Source organism: Ursus arctos, unplaced genomic scaffold, assembly GCF_023065955.2.
Source record: "Ursus arctos isolate Adak ecotype North America unplaced genomic scaffold, UrsArc2.0 scaffold_13, whole genome shotgun sequence".
NCBI classification, from domain to species: domain Eukaryota; kingdom Metazoa; phylum Chordata; class Mammalia; order Carnivora; family Ursidae; genus Ursus; species Ursus arctos.
In genome coordinates this window covers 7,712,895-7,734,646 of record NW_026622797.1, presented here as the reverse complement: position 1 = coordinate 7,734,646, position 21,752 = coordinate 7,712,895, and the positions used below count along the sequence as shown (strand labels likewise).

At 47.8% G+C, this 21,752-nt stretch overlaps 1 protein-coding gene across 2 annotated transcripts in view; it reads left to right on the top strand.

Moving 5' to 3' along the window:
• The first annotated feature begins 3,913 nt into the window (after window positions 1-3,913).
• SLC22A3 (solute carrier family 22 member 3) overlaps window positions 3,914-21,752 on the top strand; it is an 86,816-nt gene continuing 68,977 nt past the window's right edge. Inside the window, exon 1 of one of the 2 annotated variants that reach the window (XM_057310910.1) lies at window positions 3,914-4,399. In XM_057310910.1, coding sequence (XP_057166893.1) covers window positions 3,989-4,399 — 411 coding nt within the window. In that variant the 5' untranslated portion in view covers window positions 3,914-3,988. The remainder of the gene's footprint in view (window positions 4,400-21,752) is intronic. The other variant, XM_026505169.4, reaches the window with a different exon arrangement.

Below are 21,752 nucleotides of genomic sequence, written 5' to 3'. Positions count from 1 at the left end.
AAACTTTTCGTAGTCATCAAGACACTATAAACAAAGTTAACAGACTGAGAAAACAGAACCTATATGGTTGATAAAGAAGCAGAAAATCTACAAATCTACAAATTAACTTCCCAAAGTTCAATAAGAAAAGACAAACAACAAAGAGAACACAGGCAGAGGATACGAAGAGGCCTCTCCCCAAAGATGAAACCTGAACGATGAGTAAGCATGAAGAATATGTTCCCTCTGACTGCATCAAGGACATGTAAATCAGAACAGTGAGACTGCATTTTATACCCAGAGTATCCGCTAATGGGCTTGAGTTTAACAAAGCCAAACATCAGTACAGATGTGGATAAGCTCATATGATGCTGGCAGGATGCACAGTGGGCCCACCCCTCCAAAAGCAATTTGTCAATGTCCGGCAAAACTCCAAATACGTACACTCTACGGCCCTGCTAACCCGTTCCTGGGCATTTACCTTCTGTCAGTTCTTGTACAAGTGCACAAGGGCACGTGCACAACAGGTTCACTGCAGCATGACTTGTAACAGAGGAAAATTAAAAATGAGCTAGATGTCTCTCTGTTGGGGAATGGATAAACTATGGTCATTCAAAGAATGATCTGTAGCTGGTGGAGCAAATGGGCTAGATCCATGTTTATCAAGGCTAATGGGTCTCAACAATGTAATGTGGAGTGAAAGAAGTGACAGGAAAATATGGGGAGTGTGGAACCATTTACATAAATGTCAGAGCACCCCCAGTACTATATACTGTTTGTGTGTGATATCTGTATTAAGAGGATGAAAATGGGATGAGATGAATATTAACAACTTCATGATAGCTACACCCGGCAAGAGAGGTCTTGTGCCTTCGGGAGTAGAGCTCTGGCCTTCCTCTGCTCCAGCCCCAGGGCCAAGGGGTTGTACCCGCCTGAAACCCACCTCTGCTCTCTCTCTCCAGTGCACCCCTCCGGCCCCCACTCTGGGAGCTGGGACCCCAAGATTCCCTGTCCAATAATCCCAAGGCCTCTTCCTGGGCCTGGGTGGGCCTTTATTCCTGGCCCACCTTCTCAAGAAAGGGCCTGGTGTCTGCCTTGGGGTGGGAGGGAGGGGACAGGGAACAGGGTCTGAAGACACCTGAAGGAGACTTCAACTGTGCCTAGGAATGTTAGTTCTTAATAACAATATACCTAAAACAAACATAACAACATGACGTTTGCTAATTCTGGGGGTGGGTGGTATTTTTTAATTGCTGTTTTTAATAGCTGACTCATAAATATCACTTACCATGTTTCAAGTACTATTCTAAGTGATTTGCCTTAAAAACGAGATAGTTTATTCTTACTTAGTTTTATGGAAGACAACTCCATAACTTGCCCAAGTAGGTCTGGCTCCAATGTCCATGATCTTAGCAATACTCTAGGTCTACTTGACCATATACTACATTTAAAAAAATTAAAATTAAAATTTAACTGCCCCCTGGACCCAGGCTCAACCATTCTTCCTCCCATCCACCTCTTCCTCCTGCCCCTCCAGATGAGTACAATACAAAGAAAAAGGTGGTGAAATTCTACAAGAAGTTTCCTAGATGTGTGAGGAGCACAGATGAAGAGGGCAGCACCTGGGAAGGAAAGCAGTGGTGGGGGGGGGGACTCTTCATGAACCAGGTGCCCCCTTTCAGCCTGGGCCTTGCTGGGCAGTGGGCAGGGAAGGGCAGGAGCGTGAAATGCCAGGAAAGGAAACTCTGTGTATACAGGGATCAATTTAGGAGAGTTCAAGAAGGATTTGAGGATTAGCAAGTAGCTATGTTTGGCTGTCACACGAGGGGACAACTTAGTGAGGGACAAAGGTGGATCTGTAAAGGGAGGGCGAGACAGGAGGATTTAATCTGGAAGGCAAGGCAGGCTCCGCCGAGCTGCACTGTGGGCAGCCGGTGAGGAACGCAGGCTGGACGGCAGGCTGGCTACAGGTGAGGAACCCCCAGGGGACACTGGGCGGCAGTGTCAAGAAGCACCCAGGTATGCGCACCTACTGTGAACCTAGCACTGTTCTAGACGGAGGTAACACGGAGTGAACAAAACAGAGATTTCTCCTTCATGGAACGCGCAGTCTAAAGGAGGAACACAGCTAAGATAAACGAGTGAGATAGACAGTAAACAAAGGGGTACGAGTATGCATCTGTGAGATGGAGAAAGCAGGGAAGGGAGCTAGGAAGGGTTGCCTGTGCGTGAGTGTATGTGTATTGGGTGGTGGGGAAGGCTGAACGGGCGGGTGGAGTGAGCTGAGGTGACTTTTGAAGAAAGTCCTGCAAAGGGAGGGGTGTTCAGATGATCCAGAGATTCAGAGCCTGGGGCTGGGCCATGGTTACACCAAAAGGAGGGGCAGGAGGAAGAGGTGGATGGGAGCAAGAATGGTTGAGCCTGGGTCCAGGGGGCAGTTAAAAACAGGGGCTAGAGACTGGAGCGTGAGACATATCCACACAGGAGTCACTGCTAACTTGGTGATAGATATGCTTTATTTAGTGGCTGAGATCAAGGAACGAGAGGACAATAGAAACTGCCAATCAGGGAGCCCCCGTGGTGTGCCCTACACCGTACCTGTAATGCAAAGGACATCCCCGAGGTCTCCACAGCATTAACTCAGCACAAATAGCACCAGCACTAATAGCCCACACATAAAAGGGTGTATACTACATGCATGAGGCACTTTCCTGGCACTTTATATATATTAATTCATTCAGTCTTTACAGAGACCCCAGGAGGGTATTAATTAGCCTCATTTGACAAATGAGAATACGAGGCTGGCCAATTAAGTTGCCCAAGGTCACCAGCTGGTGAGGGGGTGAAGCCGGCTGAGGAGAGGGCTGGGCTCCAGAATCCTTGCTCTGGAAGGAGGTAACCTCTCAGCCCTTTGAGAAAAGCAAGCTGAGGGCAGAAAGCTTTTTTTGAGGATGGGATGGGGGTCTGGGGAGAAAAGCTAGAGAAATTCTCAGAAGACACATGGCAAGAGAGGCGGCTAGGCCTGGGCAGGGAGAGAGCTGTCAGCAGTGCAGCCCGTGGGTGGCCTGCAAGCTGGCCGGTGAAGACCTCTCACCGGACACAGCAGCACAAAGGGACACAGACACAGCTCTGCAGACCTCTGGGAGCCAATAAAGAAGTGAAAAAGAACCTTCAAACCAACCAAACACCCTTTTCGGCCGATTTCAGGCCAGGACAGTAGGTGGGAAGGCCCTGGCCGAGGAACCCCGTATCCCGCCTGAGGTCCTTTTCCACTTTGAACTTGAGAAATCTGAACAAGACGCTTGAACTCTGTAGATTGTCCGGCTGCCTTTTTGAAAAAGTCGGGCAATCTCTGAGATGTGACCAAAATCGAATCCCGCCTGGCACCGGCTTGGCAACAGGTCGCCAAGCGGCCTCTGCGCACTGAGGGCAGGAGGGCTGGAGCGGGTGTCCTCGGGGCCCAGGCGCGGGACCCGGAGCGCACGTCCTTCGTCACCCCACGCTGCCCTCGGGACCTCCGAGAGGCCGCGACCGAGGAGCCCAGAGAGTCCTGGGTGACCCTGGAACTTTCCCTGGGGCGCGACCCGGGGCCGAGCGCAGAGCAGGCTGCTGGCAGGGACCGAATGGAGCTCCGCGCCAGGCCGGAGGCTGTGCACGTCACTCGCAGTCCCGGGCCGGGTGGCCGGCGCGCGGTGGCGTTTAGCCAGGCCGCGCCGCCCCGGCCCCGCCGCACGCCCACCCCGACCCCGCCGCCGCGTCCCCGGGGAGCTCGGCCCGGACCGCCGCGGACGGCCGCGGCCCGGAGGCGGGGGCGGCGGGCGCGAGGGCCCCGGGGCTGGCGCGGCGCCCAGGGGTGTGAGGCGGGAGCGCGGTGCGGAGGGAGGCGGGGGGGGGGGGGGCGGCGGGGTGAGGCGGCGGCCGGCGGGGCCCGCGCTCACTCGGAGGCCGGGCGGCCGGCGGCAGGACGCGCTCGCGGAGTCGGGCCCGGCGGCGGCCGGCCGCGCGCACCATGCCCTCCTTCGACGAGGCGCTGCAGAGGGCCGGCGAGTTCGGGCGCTTCCAGCGGCGCGTGTTCCTGCTGCTGTGCCTGACGGGCGTCACCTTCGCCTTCCTCTTCGTCGGCGTGGTCTTCCTGGGCAGCCAGCCCGAGCGCTACTGGTGCCGCGGGCCGAGCGCCGCCGCGCTGGCCGAGCGCTGCGGCTGGAGCCCCGAGGAGGAGTGGAACCGCACGGCGCCCCCCGAGCGCCGCGGCGACGGCAGCTGCCGGCGCTACCTCCTGGAGGCGGCCAACGCCAGCGCGGCGGCCGACGCGCTCAGCTGCGCCGACCCGCTCGCCGCCTTCCCCAACCGCTCGGCGCCGCTTGTTCCGTGCCGGGGCGGCTGGCGGTACGCCCAGGCCCACTCCACCATCGTCAGCGAGGTAAGGACGCCGCCCGCCGCGCTCGGGGTGGGGGGCCCGCGGGACGGCACTGCGCCCTGCCGCCCCCGGACGCGGCGAGGGCGGGAAGCCGGCCACCGCGGCCCGGCCCGGGAGGCCGGCACCTGCCGGGTGCCTCTGGGGACCGACCAGGTGCATCCCACTCTCGGAAGCGCGGCGTCCGAAATGCCGGGAAAATGCCTGTCGTTGATTTCCCTCGGCGACGGAGTGGACGGAGAGGGGCTGTGGTGTCCGGTGTGACCCACAGCTGGGGTAATGCGGAGCTCGGAGATGCTTCGCAAGCACCTCCTCAGGCGTCGGGGCGTCCCATACGACGTACCTTATTGCCGGGATGGGTTTGTGCAAAAGTGGGAAATTATAGTCCGACTCGCGGTGGAGACCCGCGGCCTCCGGGGCGAGCGACTCGGTTGGGCAGGGTCGGATTGCTCTGTGGTCTTCGGGGGTAAAGGAAGGGCGAAACGTCAACTGGCTGCCCAAATGATGATGGGAAATGCACGGGGGACAGAGGTCAAGGATCCCCGCGGACGCGATTTTGGTAAAACTGCTTTGGGGCAAAGAGCAACATCTGAGAAAAATTGGGAAGGCTGAAGTTTTGAATTAAGAGTTTTAATTCCCCCCCCCCCCCCCGTCAATAAATTACAGGAAGGCAGCAGGAAGGGCTACAAACCTTACAAAGCAACCACCCCCCTTCCCAGGGGTGGCCCCTTGGACCAGGTGGGGACAGCCTCACATTTTCTTGGGTGTGTTTGGGCAGGCAGTGCATTGGGGGTTAGCTGGCCCCTCAGCCTTGGCCGCAGGCCTGTTCCCCCGCTGGGCTGGGAGGGCAGTTTGCGTCTTCTTGGTCTTTGTGCCTCAGCTGTGGGGACTGCTTCCGGAGGCTGGGTCACAGGAATGAGCAGTTGAACTTCATGGGCAATCAGAGATCAATTTAATTTCTAAAAAAATGGTTGAATGTGCTCTGGTAAATTAGGAAAGAAATTTTTTTTGTCTTTATTTTAGTTTCTGTTATAAACGTTTTTTAAAGCACCTCCTTGAATAAGGGGAAAACACTAATTTGGAGTTAGCGATGCCTCTTCTGTCACTGTTAACGGTGACCTCATCTCTCTGGTGTTGGGATTCTAGATCTTCGAGGTCATGTATGTTCTATAGTGTCGTGTGTGTATGGTCCTATAGCTAAGTGCTGTGGAGTTAAAATACATGGCAGCCCAGCCAGGCAATGTGATGTGTGTTCGGGCTACTTTAATTTCTACTTAATCTGTGGGTAATGATGACGACTGCTTCATAAACTGTGGTGGTCTTGCCGTTAGGGATTTCATAGATGGCATGGGCAGGGTGTGGACTTCGTGGGACAGGACATTATCACTAGTACATCCTTCGAGCAGCGGCTGTGTGATGGCTGCTTGTCTTCCATTTAGCACAGCTGCTTAGTGCCTACTTCCCAGGCAAATCAGAAGATACCACTTGGAGAGAAGACACATCATTTTTGAAGACATTTAAGCCTCAAATAAAGAATAAAATGAGCCTTCAAAGAAATGCACACGCACTCAGGTGGGGTTTCCGTGAGCAAACGTGATCCCTGGACATCAGAGAAGGGAGACATAGAAATCTGTGAGTTAGTGCCCAGACAGATACTTGAGAAATATTCTGGGGTGCTGGAGTTGTTTCAAGTGACCTGGCGTTATTTCAAGGAGGGACAGGTGGTCTTATGAAGGTCAGTGGCTCCCAAAAGGCAATGTGGAAAGCGGAAGGTCAGGAGACCTGGTATGGTACTGTCTGCGGCTGGCTGTGTGGCTTGGGTGAATCACTTAACCTCGCTGGGCTTAGCTTTCTCATCTGTAAAATTACAGGTTGGATTAAGCCCTTTACAGTCCTACAGATACCATCGGTGTCATAGCTGGATGGCTGCTCAGGGTGCACAGACAACGATAAACATTTTCAAGGAAAAGTAGAATGATATTCAGCCTCACTCCTGAAGGCCACCAACTGATCTTTGAAGTATATTGGAGAGTTGTTTTTTTTTAATCCCAAATTGTTCACTTCTTCTGGCTTGTTAGTTTTTAATGTTTTGATTCTTTTTTTTTTTAAGATTTTATTTATTTATTTGACAGAGATAGAGACAGCTAGCGAGAGAGGGAACACAAGCAGGGGGAGTGAGAGAGGGAGAAGCAGGCTTCCCGCCGAACAGGGAGCCCAATGCAGGGCTCGATCCCATAACGCCGGGATCACACCCTGAGCTGAAGGCAGACGCCTCACCGCTGTGCCACCCAGGCACCCCATAATGTTTTGATTCTTAAGAGGACCCCACCCCCCCAATCTATTCAGGAAGTTCAGCAATTCAGAGCAACTCATTCTGTCTCAGAGTTCTGCCTAATACTTTGCTGTCTTCGGTTTTGAAGATGATCCATTTAGTTTTTGTTTTTTCATATTCTGTCAAGATTAAAGGAACTTTACTTATATCTTCAGTAACACTGTACCCAGTGTGATTTTACAGACTTAAAGTTTAAGATATTAATCGTGGGAAGGGGGTGAGTTGCGAGAGTTTCGAAGGTGGAAGGGCAGACCAGATTCCAGAATGTCTCCATATGGCCGTTACACTTCATCCTTGCACCAGTGTGGGGAGATACCGTTGTCCTGGCTTTGTAGAGAGGTACCCGAGTCAGGAGATGTGGAAGGACCTGCGAGGGTCCCAGACCTTTTAAAGGGCCCAGCTGGGTTGCGATCCAGGGATCATTAGTGTAAATCATTCTCCCTTCCTCCATGTAGTGATGAAAGTCTTGGGGACAAGTCCACACAAACATAGCCACTCACGCTTCAGAAGCCGCAGGAAATCCTGTGGAACCTTCATATTTACTTCATTCTTCTGGCCAGCCTGCCACTGTATTTCATTTCATGGCATCAGGAACACAGCCATCATTAGCCAGACCAGCCGATGGGAAAGGCTCTCTCCTCCTGATGTGAACATTGTAGAATGAGCACTTGAGTCTCACCCACTGGCTTTCCATCTTAACAAAGCGAAACAGCTCCAAGGAGTGAAGTCAGAAGTCAATGCCAAGTGCAGGGCTGTTTCAATCCAGCGCCCTCACTTATTTCTCTTGCTCAAGGTGAGGCAGTAGGTTTTCCCCCCATACGTAACTTCCTCAGGGCGGACTTTCTAATGTGTGCATCTCAGCCTTGTCTGCTGGTCGGTAGCTGGCCACCATAAAGCAGGATAGAAGGCAGACAAGTCACATATTTCAATTCATTGCCCAGGGAGTGAGTCTTTGAAGTGGATATTAGGACTTTTAAATGTTTGCTTGTATGCCATAAATGGAAATTTAAAAAAAAGAAAGAAAGAGGGAAGGAAAGAAAAAGAGCTTCTCTCTAGTGTCTCACTGAACTGGGCTTCAGGACACCTTGTAAAAATAGCCTGAATCACTCTCGTTTTTCCTTTCCAGACCATTTTTCCCCCGCAATAAAAGAAAGGAAAGCCCATGTGAAGGAAGCCGCTGCTGCACTAGAGAGAGAGGTGGCTGCTTTGCTTTGGGGGCTTCGTGTGTCTCTGTCTTGCCTCTCACACCTCTATCCCACGACATAGGGCCAACCCAGTAGGGCAACCCACAGACATGGGTGCCGCCAGCGTCCTGTCCTCACTGACTGGCAAGCATGGAATTGCGCTGCTGCGGAAACTGGAGGAAGTCTCTCCAGGCCCACGTTTGAGTCTGGGCTCAGTCTCTGATGTGCCTTAGGACGATCGTGCTTCTGCACGGTTTTTATTTCTCATATGATTTGGGCCTCCCTTGTGTCTTGCTGAATCAACCTCACCAGGAGGACATCTGTTTTATTAACTACTCCGAAGACCCAAATAAGTCACTGTTCATTTTTATTTCATTAATTTCTCTTCTTTATTATTTGTTCTCGTTTCCTGGATTGACTTTTGGTATGCTTCTTTTGATGGAAGTTCGATGCATACCTCAGTTACTTTCAGCCTTTCTTCTTTTCTAGCATAAATATTTAAATATTGAATATTAAAGCTTCTATGTACTCTTTTGACTGTGCCCGACAAGTGCTGATATGCAGGTTTTAATTATTATTCCATTCTCAGTATTTGTGATTTCCATTATTATTTCATTTTTGGCCCATGACGTGTTTATCTTTTTTAGTTGCTGACTTCTCATTTAACTTTGGTATGGTCAGAGAACGTGGTCTGCGTGACACTGTTTCTTTGGACTTCATTGAAGCTTGCTTTCTGGCCTTTAAGAGGTCAATGTTCATACATGTTCTGTACATGGTCTCGAAGAATGTGCAGTCTGCAGCTATTGGGGGCAGGGTTTATAGCTGTCCCATATTTGAAGCTTGTCACTTGTGCTGTTAAACTTTAGACTTTAATCAACTTTCCATTTGCCTGGTCTATAGAGAGTAACAAGTATTGAAATTTGCCATTATGTTGGTGGGTTTGTCAGTTCCTCCCTATATTTCCAGCAGACTTAAAAAGTTACACACATGGGGGAATTTTATCGGATGCGTGTATCTGCAAATTTAGATTTTGCTTATAACTTACATAGCGAATTGAACCTTTTGGTAGTGTGTGGGGACCGTATCTAAAATCCATGGTGTATATTGTCTTAGTGTCTATTTTGTCTCATGCGAATGTAGCTACTCCAACTTTCTTTTAGTTAATACTTGCCTGTAGTATCTTTTGTTACCTGTTCCTTTCAAACTTCCCATGTTCTAAGAGTTTACATGTATCTCTTATAAAATGCATATAACTTGATTTCGTTTTTAACTGGTATGGTAGTCTCTTAACACTTACTATATTCATTGTTATATTTGAGCTCGTTACACTATGTTATTTTTCTTTGTCTTGTTATTTCTATGCGTGTTTCCCCCTCCCTTTAAAAAATGATTTTTTAATTTGTTTTTCTTATTCTATTTTGTTCCTTCCTTTATTTGTTTGGAATTTAGATCCTTTCTTTCAATTCTTCCAGCAGTTACCCTTGACATTTTACTATGCTTACTTAACAGAGCCTAATTTTAATACTGCAACCTTCTCAACCATTTAGGAACTTTCAACATTTTCACTCAGTCACTCACCTCCTGTGTTACAGGCATTTGCAGCCAATATTCTAGATTTTCCTCTTTATTCTTAATTTATGGTCTTTGTGTAGATCACGTATGCTTGGATTTATATTGACACTATCTGGTCATCATTTCATACAGTCTCTCCTTTTTCCCCTTCCTTTTGGCATAAATCTTTCAAATTTTTCTTTAGTGCGTATCTCTAGGTGGTACATGTTCTCAGTTTTTGTTTTTATGGAAATGTCTTTGCTTCCCCATTATTCTTTTTTAAAAAAAGATTTTATTTTTAAGTAATCTCTACACCCACCTTGGGGCTTGAACCCACACCCTGAGATCAAGAGCGTCACGCTCCACTGACCAAGTCAGCCATTATTCACCATTATTCTTGAAAGATGGTTTTGTTGGGAAATAGTTCTGTGTTGCCAGTTATTTTCCCTCAGCCTGTGAAGGTGTTAGTTCTGCCTTACAGCTTTCATTTTGCTTTGGGGAAGTCTGCTGTCAGTCTCCCCGTCCTTTTTTGTCAGGTTATATCTAAGTACGTATTTTTTTTATTTGCCCAGATTGGTGCACACTGCCTCTAAAAGGCATCTGCATATAATAGGCACCCAATAAATAGTCATTGGATGAACCAATTGTTGTATTTCCTTTAACTGAATTTTGGGAAATTCTTAGCCATTATCTCTTCCCTGTTCCCTTTTCCTGCTCTGTTCTTTCCTTGATTAGACATAAGTTGGACCTTCTTTTGCTGTCCTTCATGACTCTTAACGTCTCGCTCATTTTCCACTTCCCTATCTATATGTATCATTGAGATGTTTTTTCAGACCTACCTTCCAGAATACTGCCTTTGCATTCAGCATTATCAGCTCTGCTATTTAATCCATCCATTGAACTTTGTATTTCAACAACTCTCTTTCTCATTTATCAAAGTTGTATTTGTTATTTATTAAATATGCCTGGCCATGTATTGGTAGGCTCTTATTTCTTGCCCATTTTTCAATTTCTTGAAATGTTCTACATAGGATTACTCTATATTTTGTATCTGGTACTTACACTACCTGAAACTCTTGATGTTTTAAATCTTTCATTTGTTGTTTGTCATATGGTGTGTGTTTGGTGTTTGGTGTTTGTTGGTTGTAAGCTCCCAGGTGGCTGATCTCTTTGGGAAACCGGAGAGGATTTTCCTTTGCTTCCCTCTGAGCTGGGGGACAGTGCTGATCTGGAATCACTTTCTCCCTTCCAGACTTCCTGGGTGAATCTACAACAGCTGAATCTGTCATTGTTGTTTGTTTGTTTTTATCAGAGGTGTGTGGTTTTCCCTCACTTCCTGAAACATCAATAATTCAACACAAATTATATTTTATGCTGAATCTTGTTTTTTTATCACATCTGAAGTGAGGTGATAGGTATGGTGAACGGATGCCTTTTTCTGATTGAATACAAATCAAGGCAGAATGGGTACTGACCTTGACCTCAGCCTCAGAGGACAAGGAGGAATCGAAGAGGAGTGTATGAGGAACAGGATATTTCATTCTCTCACTCTCTCATCTTCATTATCATTTTCTCTGTAGCCATTTATTAAATGCTGTCTGGAGCACCGGTTGGTGTGCATTCCTGGGACCTACCTTTAGCGAGTTGGAATCAAAAGATTGAGGTGGGGTTTGGGCATCTTCATTTATTACAAGCACGTGAAGCCTGTGCAGGTGGTCCATGGGCAATACAAGGAGACACGCTGGGTGTTCCTTTATGATAAGCAGTAGAACTGCCTTATGTGTGATTGAAGCAAGGGCCAGTTCCCCTGAATACACTGTGTGTGTTCAGAGGGGGAGAAGCATCATCCCTTTACCTCAAGGCAGGAGTCCCAGATTTTATCTGCTGTTTATCTACAGAAAGCTTGAAGCTATCCAGAGATGGGCAGTTGACTATAAAATCGTGTGATTGATCAGAGTGGGATACCCACAGCTGAACCACACTCCCTGTAAGTTTTGGCAAACTGTAGAGTGGAGCTTTGGGCAGAGGCAGAGGCAGGGAGACAACCAAATGGGATAGTTAACAGATAAGGCATTGATATCTATACGCTTTGATGTATCTTTGGGATTCGATAGATCTGTGCCAAAATGTCAGCTCCTCTGTATTTCAACTTCAAGGGCAGGTCGCAGAACCTGCCTTAGCCTTGGTGTCCTCAGCTCTAGAACGGGAGTAATAACACCTACCACAGTGATTGGTCTGACATCTGCATCAAAATGCCTGTCATTGGGTCTGGCCAGAAGCAATGTGCACAAATACTAGTTTCTGTTAACATGTAAGGACTCTTGAGCTGGGTAGGGGTAGTGGGGGAGAGAGGGAGTAACTGGTGTGCCAGATCTGACCCTGGGACTGTAGTTGGCTGAACTCAAGTCTACCAAAATTCATCACTAATAAACTTGCCTTAAATATTAAAAAACAAACAAACAAACAAAACAAAAAACAACCCACATCTCTTGGGCACTAATTTGCCCCTAGGTTAGAGAATACCCTGCATTTTTCCTCCCTGAGCCAGAGCTAGGTTATATTTCCCAGCTTCCCATGCAGCTGGTAGGTCATGAGACAGAGTCCTGGTCAGTGAAGATGGGAGAAGTAATAAGTGACACTGTCAGTCCTGCAGCCAGACCCCACTCTCTTCCTTGCTTCCCTCAACTGCCAGCAGAGAATGCTAAAGCCCTAAAATGTGGTGGAGTCCTTAGATGGAAGGAGATCCATTCCTGAAAGCCTGTGGGGAGGGGAGTCCCCATCCTCCTCCCCTTCAGCTCATCTGCATGGGAATGTGAAATTAATGAGAACTAAACTTTCTTGTATTAAACCACTAAGATTTGGGGGTTGTTTGTGGCAACTCTTAGAGTGAGCCTACCTTGACTAATACAACTTTTGAGTATATTTCCTGTAGGGTGTGTGTACCTGGTTAAGTGGTAGGGAAGCTTGTTCCTTCAAGACAATCTTCCCCTTGGTCTGCTCACAAGGCCACCCTGTCCCTGCCCATGGGTGTCTACAGCCCTTCGGGCCCCTGGCCTCTTCAGCACCCATGCTCCAGCCCATCCAGAGCATGTCCAGATGTCCTTCCCAGGCTCTGGAACATGCTGTTTCCTTTTCTCAAAATACTTTTCCTCTTTCTCCATATGGCCATTCCATTTTTTTTAAAGATTCTATTTATTTATTTTTAGAAAGAGAGAGAGAGTATGAGCAGGGGGAGGAGCAGAGTGGGGGGAAAGGGAGGGGAAAGAATCTCAAGCAGACTCTGCGTTGAGTGCAGAGCCTGACGCGAGGCTCGATCTCATGACCCTGAGATCATGACCTGAGTTCAAACCAAGAGTCGAACGCTTAACTGACTGAGCCGCCCAGGCACCCCATGGCCATTCCATTTTTTATGCAGCTGGGAGTTACCTATTCCAGAAGTATCTTCCATAATTTCCACCCACCACCCCCACACACATACACCTGCTGATTGTGTTCATCATGGCCTCCCTTGTCAGACTGCAGGTTTCTTGAGGGCGGAGACTGTGCTCAGTAAGTATTTGTGATGAAATTACATGGTGTGTAACAATTTTTGTGGCTCAATTAGTGAGTCAATGAGGAGAGGGTTGAGTGAAAGATTTGACCCCTTTTATAATTTTGGTTAAGCCAACCCTGAAATTGACCTTCATAGATTCAAATACGCTCTTCTCCCCAACAGGGCAGCTGCTTGTTCTTTCTCTTTCACATAACTTTTATGTTTTAATTTAGAGAAAATGGACATTTTAACAATTTTGATATATTGAATGTGATACATTTGATATAATTTGAATCGATATATTGCTGCATTTTCTTAAGCATAATTCAATTTCTTTCAGCAGTGTTTTGTTGTTTTCAGTGACGATCTTACACAAATTTCACTAGTTTTATTCCCAGGTGTTTGCTGTTTCATGGATAGCATTGTACGTACGGGCTCCCCCCCCCCCCAACACACACACCCATGAGGTCTGACAAATCCTTGGGGGGCCACTGCCCTGCAGAAACTGCTCTCATCCCCCCAACACCCACCTGGAGCAACAGACCGTACCCCTGTCCCATGTCTGTACATGGGATCTGTCGTCCCAGAATCCTAATTTGGGGGATGTGACCTGGAACACGGAAGGAACCAGGGAATAGAAGTGCTGGCTCTTTGGGGCCATAATTGTTTTGTGCTGACGTTCACTGTGCAGAAAAGGCTATGAGTTCAGCTGTCCCGGCACTTTTTGGCACATCTGTGTCTTCAACCTAGACACGCTCCAGAAGCCACTGGGCACAGGCGCAGGGCCTGGGTCAGCAAGGGGCATATGGGGGCCTGGCTCTCAACAGTTCAGAGACAAAGTGCTGAGCCCTCCAAAGCTATGGAGGGGGCAGACACTGCCTACCCCTCGGTACAAAGTAAAACCTTTCTAAGACTCTTCCTTCTTTTTTCCTTTCTTGAACCATAACCAAGGAAGGAAATTTATTTCTATTCTAGGAGGAAAAGGCAATGTTCCTAAGGTTTCTGACACAGCTTTTTAGAATGACAGATGATGGTCAATGCCATGGGGTCTGGGTGAGAGATCAGTAACATGGCTCTTCAAGGATTGCTGCATTCTAACCGTTCTGTGTTTGGAATAAAATAAAGTAACTTTGGGGCTGGCACTTGTGTAGTAATAGAGAAAAACAGTGAGGGATGCAGTTAAAAGACTAATAAGAAGGTGAAGAATCGATGTGATTTTAACAAATTCTTGTACTGAAATTCTGTAGGTCGTGTGGGCCCCGTGCAGCACATCATTCAGAGTAGACGATTGATTCTGTAATTTAGCCTCAAAAACTGTGTTTGGGGGAAATTAAAAAATGAAAGAGAATAAGCATGGTGATTATTGTTGAATATCTTCTAAAAGTTTGGACCGTGGTCTCTGATTAATCGATGAAGCTGATTAAACAAGAAGTCCAAGACTCAGAGCCCTGTCGTGAGTTACTGTGAGCAACTGGGGACAGTGGAAGACATCTGTGGGACCTCTGTTTCCTTTTCAGAGTAAAGTGGCCAACTGTCAGTGGATTTCCAAGATTCCTCTATCTCTATCATTCTACAACCAAATTCATTATCAGGTCCCTGATGTATTTAATTCCTGACCCTGAGTTCAGGGTTGTCACATCCACACAAGAGTGGGAACACGTCTTGCTAGTTTCTGGAAATCAGGATGGATTCCTCCCCAGGGAACCTTTCTTCCTTGTGGGCATGCTGTGCTGTGCGTGATGTCCATGGGAGCGGAGGGGGATGGGGTGTATGGGTGTCCCTGCACTCGAGCAGGTGCCCATCCTGCCTTCTTTCACTTTGACTGTAGTCCCTAGGGCCTCCCAGAGAATTTGAGGGGGGCATGCCATAGGCCACCCACTCAATGAAAATGCCCAGGGGGAGGCAGGGTGGGTGCAAGCCTGAACTTCAGAAACAAAGGTGATTATTATGCTGTCAGATCCTGTCTTGGGAGGCAGGGGACTCCCTGTAGGATTGCTGTAGGGCAGGAGCAGGGGAGATGACCAAGTGACAGGTGGGTCTCTGGCTTTCCATTTTAACAGCGATCACTGGGGCCAGAAGTAGAGACAGTAATATGGAAAAACGGACTTCACCAGTCTGTCCATACTCACATCCTTTGGCCTCAATTATCTGATCATTAACACTCAACCATTAAACTTAACATTGAGCTTACATGTGAAAGCGTTTAAGTATTTTAAAGTAATTCTGACAAGGTTGCATCTGTTTAGGGGGTATATCACATTTCTTTTCTGGGTTTTGTTAACTTATGTTGTGCTTATTTGTAATAAAACCTAAAAATCAGTGTGGGAGACTGTGTTCTAGAAAACAGTTTGGAGACAAACTTTGGAGGCTTCAAATAACGTGAGCAGTTAGACGCACACTTCGTCCTGGGTGCGGATGACGGCAAACCAGCACTCTTCCTCTCCTCACCCAAATGATTAGAGAGGCTTTTTCTTGTTGGGAGGCTGTCAGCTATTTTCGCCGTTGTATTTTGAGATAGAATTGCTTAATTTTTCTTGACTTCGTAATGCAGAAACAAGCGTTTCACCTGTAAGATTTAAATCAGCATCTCCTAGTATGGGATGCCATTTTCTTTTATAGGGAATGAAAATTTATTTTATGACTGCTTGTGTAACGCGGAGGCAGATTTTGAAAATGGTGGTTTTCTATGAAATGCCATCAGTCCAATCGTGTCCGGCATCAGAGGCCCGAGTAGGGTCTCTATGGAAGTGAGAGGAAGCTAAGGCCTTGGTGGGTAAGGAACAGAGACAGATGATTAGCCCTGATTCTTAGGCAGTGGGACCCGTGAGGCTGTTTGGTCTTAATGAAGTCCGATGGCTTTGAAAGTTTTTGCTGGTGGTGGTGTCAAGTTTCTGGAATCACAGCCCACGTCCTCATGAGCTCAGAAGGCTGAGGGTACTGCACCGCTCCCGAGAGAAGACAGGACATCCAGTACGTGGCTAGTGTGCCTGGATGGTGGTTACCTAAAGCGGCACGGGCCCCCTCCCGGGAGTGAGGTGGAGGCTTCCCCTGGGAGTACAGCTCCTGTCTTATGTGTCCTCCTCATCCTCCCTGCTTGACAGCGTCTCAGGTCTCAGACGCCTTTCTCAGTTGTTGCTTAGGTCCCACGTACGCACAGGGTGGCTCTGATTTCACGGGGCTCCTGCCAACTGGAAGCTTTGCGTGGCCCACGGCACAGGATGAAAGACAGCATGCGCGTCTCCTGCGCCCGGGGAGGGACGCCATAAGCCGAAGCCTCGGAGACATACACCGAAGGCATAGGCGCCAGGACCGCCTCTTCTGACGATGGATCGTAGCACATTTATGGGACTTGAAAGAGTGTGGGAGCAAACAGTGCGTACATTTAATATGGATGCTTTTCTAAAAGCCATGTTTTGCAGACCTCTATTGGGAAATTAGTTCCCTTTCATTGTTCTCAAATGAGTGTTTCTAAGCAGACACTTGTATGGAAGTCATGGGGATAATGAAAAATATTAAATATCCAGGGTAGAGGAGAAAATTAAGTTGAAACTAATTAAAATTAATGTGGCGTCAACTTCTAAAAAGTCAAGTAAAGAAAGAAATTTCAGAGTTCCTGTAGCGCAAAGGAAATTATTCCAAGATCCTTGCCCACAGAAGTTCTTGATCTCTCTGTGTCTCGGCAACTTGGTAATGATGTGGTAGATTGATCTGGGGCCTCCTTTTCTCAGCCACCCAGCATCCCTACAGGATTACTGTGATCCCCTATCTGGTATGTATGTGTATAAGGCACACGTAGAAGAATTTTGATTTTAAACGGAACCAAGTCGAATGTGTTACCAAGCCATGTAAGATTGCCTTTGTATTTACCTCTGTTTAGATAATTAGATAATGACCATTTATGGTTGCAGAATTCTATGAGGAAATGATCACATTTCAGATATGAATTGGCTTAGTGAGGCCCATCTCTAAGGCCAATGAATGGGCAAGAACATAGCCTTACTGGATGTGTGAAGATGGGCAGATTGCTTAGAGAGGTTTCTAAGCTCGGATTCTTACAAATGGGAATACTAGCTGTTGCGTGCAGTCGGTGGGAGTCTTATACACGTACTGCATGCAGAGTGCCTGTCACCTGCCCGCCTCTCCCTCCCAAGCGCTGAGTGACTGGTGCGGGCGGTAGTTGTTGATTACAGATACTTAGGAAATTGACGCAGAGAGGCAGCTTGGGTCTGGGAAGTAGAGGGGATGACAAATGCCTAGGTCCGAGGGAAGCTTTCGACGGGCAGGTCACCAAGATTCCAACACGAAGGGCCATGGCAGGGATCTGCTGTCTGGGGCTGGGTATAGCTGGGCTTAGTAAGAAAGACCAAGGAAAGATCCACAATACAAGGTCAGAGAGCTGCAACTTCAGCAAAACTTCCCAAGGCTCCTTGTTCCAGTCATGACCTGGAATGAACCATCCCCACCGCCATCTCGGTGGCTCAGAGGACTACTCAAGACAACATGCTGGGAAGGCCCTGAGACCATGCTCATTCCCTCCTTCTTGCTTTTTGTCACTAAATGTGACCTCCAAGTCCTGAGTGTACCTGGTCTGGGCTGGGGTTGCGGGACCCAGACTGGCTCACACTCCACGCTCTGCTCAGACAGAGCAGAGAACCGCCGGGCTGGGGTCTTGAACTTCCCTAAACAGGGCATGGGCAGAAAACCTGGCGGCCTCTAAGGATGCTTTTACTCTCATTTTATGTATAAGAGAGCTTTCCTGATTGAAGTTACGACTGCTTTTATTTGCTACTGTTTGGGAGTGGGAGGTGCTGTTGGAGGTAAGTGACAGCTTGAGCTGTGTTATTGGAACTGGTGTGGTCTATGTACCCAGAGAGCAGGCTGCTGCTCTCGGGGACAGTCTTTGGTGAGTGAAGGCAGACAGCCAGAGGCACCCACCGCAGCCTGCCAGCCCCAGGCAAGAACGTGCTTCCTCTCTGGCCGGGTAGGGTGCAGCCAGGCACCTGTCCACAGTGCCACTGCCCTAGGTCCCATATGGCTCGGGGGGGCGGGGGGTCCACTGTCCATGGTCACTCAGAGCCATGCACACAACTCTGCCCACTGCCAGTTCCCCTGGCCCCTTTCTAAGGGAAGGATTTTGAGAAGAACGAAAGCAGCATCATAACATGAAGCCCTCTCCATTATATGTTGCCTTTCACAAGCTCCAGAAATCCTTCCCTAAATCTGGACAGCAAAGGTTCCCTAAAGGGGACATGTTGGAATGCACTAGTGTGGCTCATTCCTACTTTCTGGTCGGGTCAGTAAGACAAATTTGCCTCATATTTTTGGGCAGTGTTCAATGGCTTTCTCATATCACAGTTTACTTGTCCTGTCATGAGAAAGTGGCCTCAGAGAGAAAAAAGACCAAAGAGTACCCCTTCAGCCCCCCTGCAGTCTATGAAATGAGCACACAACTGTGGGGGGGGGCAGTAATCATGAATATTGGGATTCAGGTTGGGGTTGAGGTGAATTTGGGCTAAATTGTTCTATCTGTTAAGCAATCCAGCCTCTTGACATTGAATAGAAACTAAAATTTAATCCATGAAAGTACCTTAATGCCCAACAGGGACACAAAGCCACACTGCAATATATTGCATATAACCTTAGAGTTATTAATGCACCTTCCTGCTTGAAATTTTTTTTTATTTAATTGCCAAAAAACATTAAAACATAGTAAATAGTCAACTCAATTAATCCTCACACACCCTGTGAGGCATGCACCATATTAGGGAAGGAAAGTAAGGTGCAGAGAGATTAAGTAACTTATCCCATATCTGGAGCTTTAGGAAGGGAGTATTAGAAAAGATATTTTTGATGTCTGAACCAACAAGAGATTAATTGATGTCTCTAGAACATAAAAGGGGCTTCTGTAAATCATCAACAAAAAAGATAACAAGGCTTATGGAAGAACTGACAAAGGGTATGGACAGTTTTCATGAAAGTAGACCCAAAAGGCCATTAAGCGTAAGAAGCAATGCAGATCCATTCGTAATCAGAGAAACAAAAATGCAAACAAGATAGTGCTTTACACACATTAGGTTGGTTAGAAACTACAAAGCCCAGAGATGCCAAGCGTTTGTAGGTTGCAGGGTAACTGCTGGAGGGCGTGTGCAGCTACCTTCCAGAACAGTCCGGAACTACTGATGCCAATCAGGTGTCCACCTATGTGTACTGTGCTCCAGCAGTTCCACTCCAATGCATAAGTCCCAAAGGAAGTTCTCAACCCATCCATCCATCCATCAGGAGGCAGGTATGTTCTCTGCAGCATTACTTGGGTGGCAGAGAGTTGGAGGCGATGTGGGAGAGAGTGCACGTCAAATGCAGTGGAGTCGCCCCATGCGGTAGTCAGAAATGATGGGTTAGATGTTTACATAGCGTCATGGATGGCCCTTAAAGCATAGGGGACAATAAAAAGTAAGAAACAGAGTGAGGTATAGAATATGATACTGTTTACATCAAATTAAAAGTATGGGCACACAAAACAAGATCGATTCTTCAAGAAGACAAACAAAAAGATACACCTTAACACATCAGGATGATTTCTTTGTGGGGATGGGATGGAAATAGGAATCGGGATAAAAGGGAATCAATCTATAAGACAAGATAGGGGTCTTGTGTAACCACTGACTAGGATACATTATAATTAAGTCAGCCTTCTTCCCTTAAAGCTTTAAAGACACAAGAGGGTACAAAGAAAGAAATGGGTTTTTCTGCCAAAGACACTCAGCGGTCTTATAAGGTAGATGCCTTAGAAACCACCCCAGCCCTTGGCCTACTGAATGGATTGGCCTGTAACCCAGAAATCTAGATGGCGTTTCGATCGGGTTGTTGCAAACTGTGTTTGGCCACTCTTTGGCTTTGCCATGCCCACCTCTTTCAGCAGAGTAATTCTACTTTTATCAGTTTTATTTTGGTGTTACGACTGTTTTGTTTTCTAAGAGGGGAGCCAGAGTTCTTCTAAAATAATGTTTGGAAAAACACAGGATAAATATTCCTCAGGATCCCTTCCAGATCTAAAATTCTATATTTTAATCAAAACAACCAACTTAACTGAAAATGTCTTAAAACTCAGAGTCTGAAATGTCAGCCCTGCCTGTGTTTATATAGAAGACGTTTTCCTGGGACGGTGTTGGGCACTTGCTGTTCCTAAAGCTCGTTCAGCTTCTCTCTGTTAAATTTCGGGACACCATGGAACACCATCGAAAGTAAACCTACGCATAGATTCGCACCTTAGAGACTAATTATGTCCTGCGCGTCTGATACTGCAGGTCTCTTTGTCCCCTATGACAGCAGCCCTGAGACGTCCCCCAGAGCTGTCTACCTGTGGGGATCAGAGACTGTGCTGCTGAAGGACAGGGGGATTCAGTGGTCCCCTGGGGATGCTGTGTCCCCGGATGCAGACCACTGGGGCACAGATGGAAGGCCTTTCCTGAGCACGTCACATGGAAGATGTCTCTGAGGGTCCATGTCAAAGGCCTAGTGTAAAATGTAATAGTTCAATCAGGTTTGCCAGTAGTGCATTCCCAATATTGCTTTTTAGTCAGTCCACGGTTTTATTATGCTTTGATGTGTTCTCAGATATAGAACTCCAGGCGTTGCTTTTGTCTTCAAGATCATATAATCTTCCTATTTAGGAAGACAAAGGGAGAAGCTATTGTTCAAAATCTACAGGGGAACGAGGTTCTTGAAGTCCTGTGACTGGGCAAATCTGCAGGTCTTCCAGAAACAAGCTGCTCTGGCCTATCATTACTTTCCTTCTTAATTTGCCCTCTTTCACTGTCTTTTGGTTCTTCAGTGAGGTACTGTCTTCATCCGAGTTGCCCAGAAAGCAGAGTCTGAGACGAGGGTTTGTATATATGTACTATTTAATGCCTTAGGACAGCCAGGGAACAGAAGTGGGGGGAGGAGGGTGAGTAGGGAAGGGAGTAAGTCGCCTCACCGTTACATCCTTTAAGCCATGTGCCACGTGCCCCGAGAACCAGGCCGGGGATGGGGGAAGGAGGGACAGAGGGCAGGAAAGGAGAAAAAGGGAAGAATTTATCCAGTGGCTCCAGCCTCCCAGTGGTCAAAGTTTCCCTCCGCAGACATTAACTTGCTCACATTTTAAGGTTACAGGGCAGAGGGCATGTGGTTGCTCTGAGGTGGAAGGCCAGAGGCACAGGGCAAGGGCAGGAGGCCAGGAGCTGGGAGGGGGAGCCTGCATCAGGCAGTCAGAGCTGCCACTGGGCCAGGTCAGGAGGCAGGTGAGCCTAGGAGATTAGAGGGGTGCAGAGAGAATCCAATCCCAGGACGCACAGATCATTAGGTCCGGCACAGACTCTGTCCCAAAATCTTAGTAGGGCCCTACTCACTGGATTTCTGCCTCTCTCTTCCCAAACACCCGCATGTGGCAGATCCCGCCCGCCATCTTTTGCCCAGCTTCCTGTTAGACTCCCTTGCCCCGCACCCCCCGGCCTCCTTGCGGAGGGCTGCCTTGAATCTCCCAATTCTCCTGTGGAGTTTTCCCCTTATGATACTGTGTTCCGTATTCCAGCCCCCACTTTCTTCTACTGCTTGCAGCTGGGGCTCTTCTAGGGTGATCAGCTGTCCCAGTTTGCCTGGCATTGAGGGGGTTCCTGTAACATAGGACTTTCAGTTCTGGATCTGGCAGAGTCCCCGGCAAGTTGGGACCGTTGGTCACCTTGAGTGCTCTACAAGCAACAAAGTGATTCACAAGATGTATAA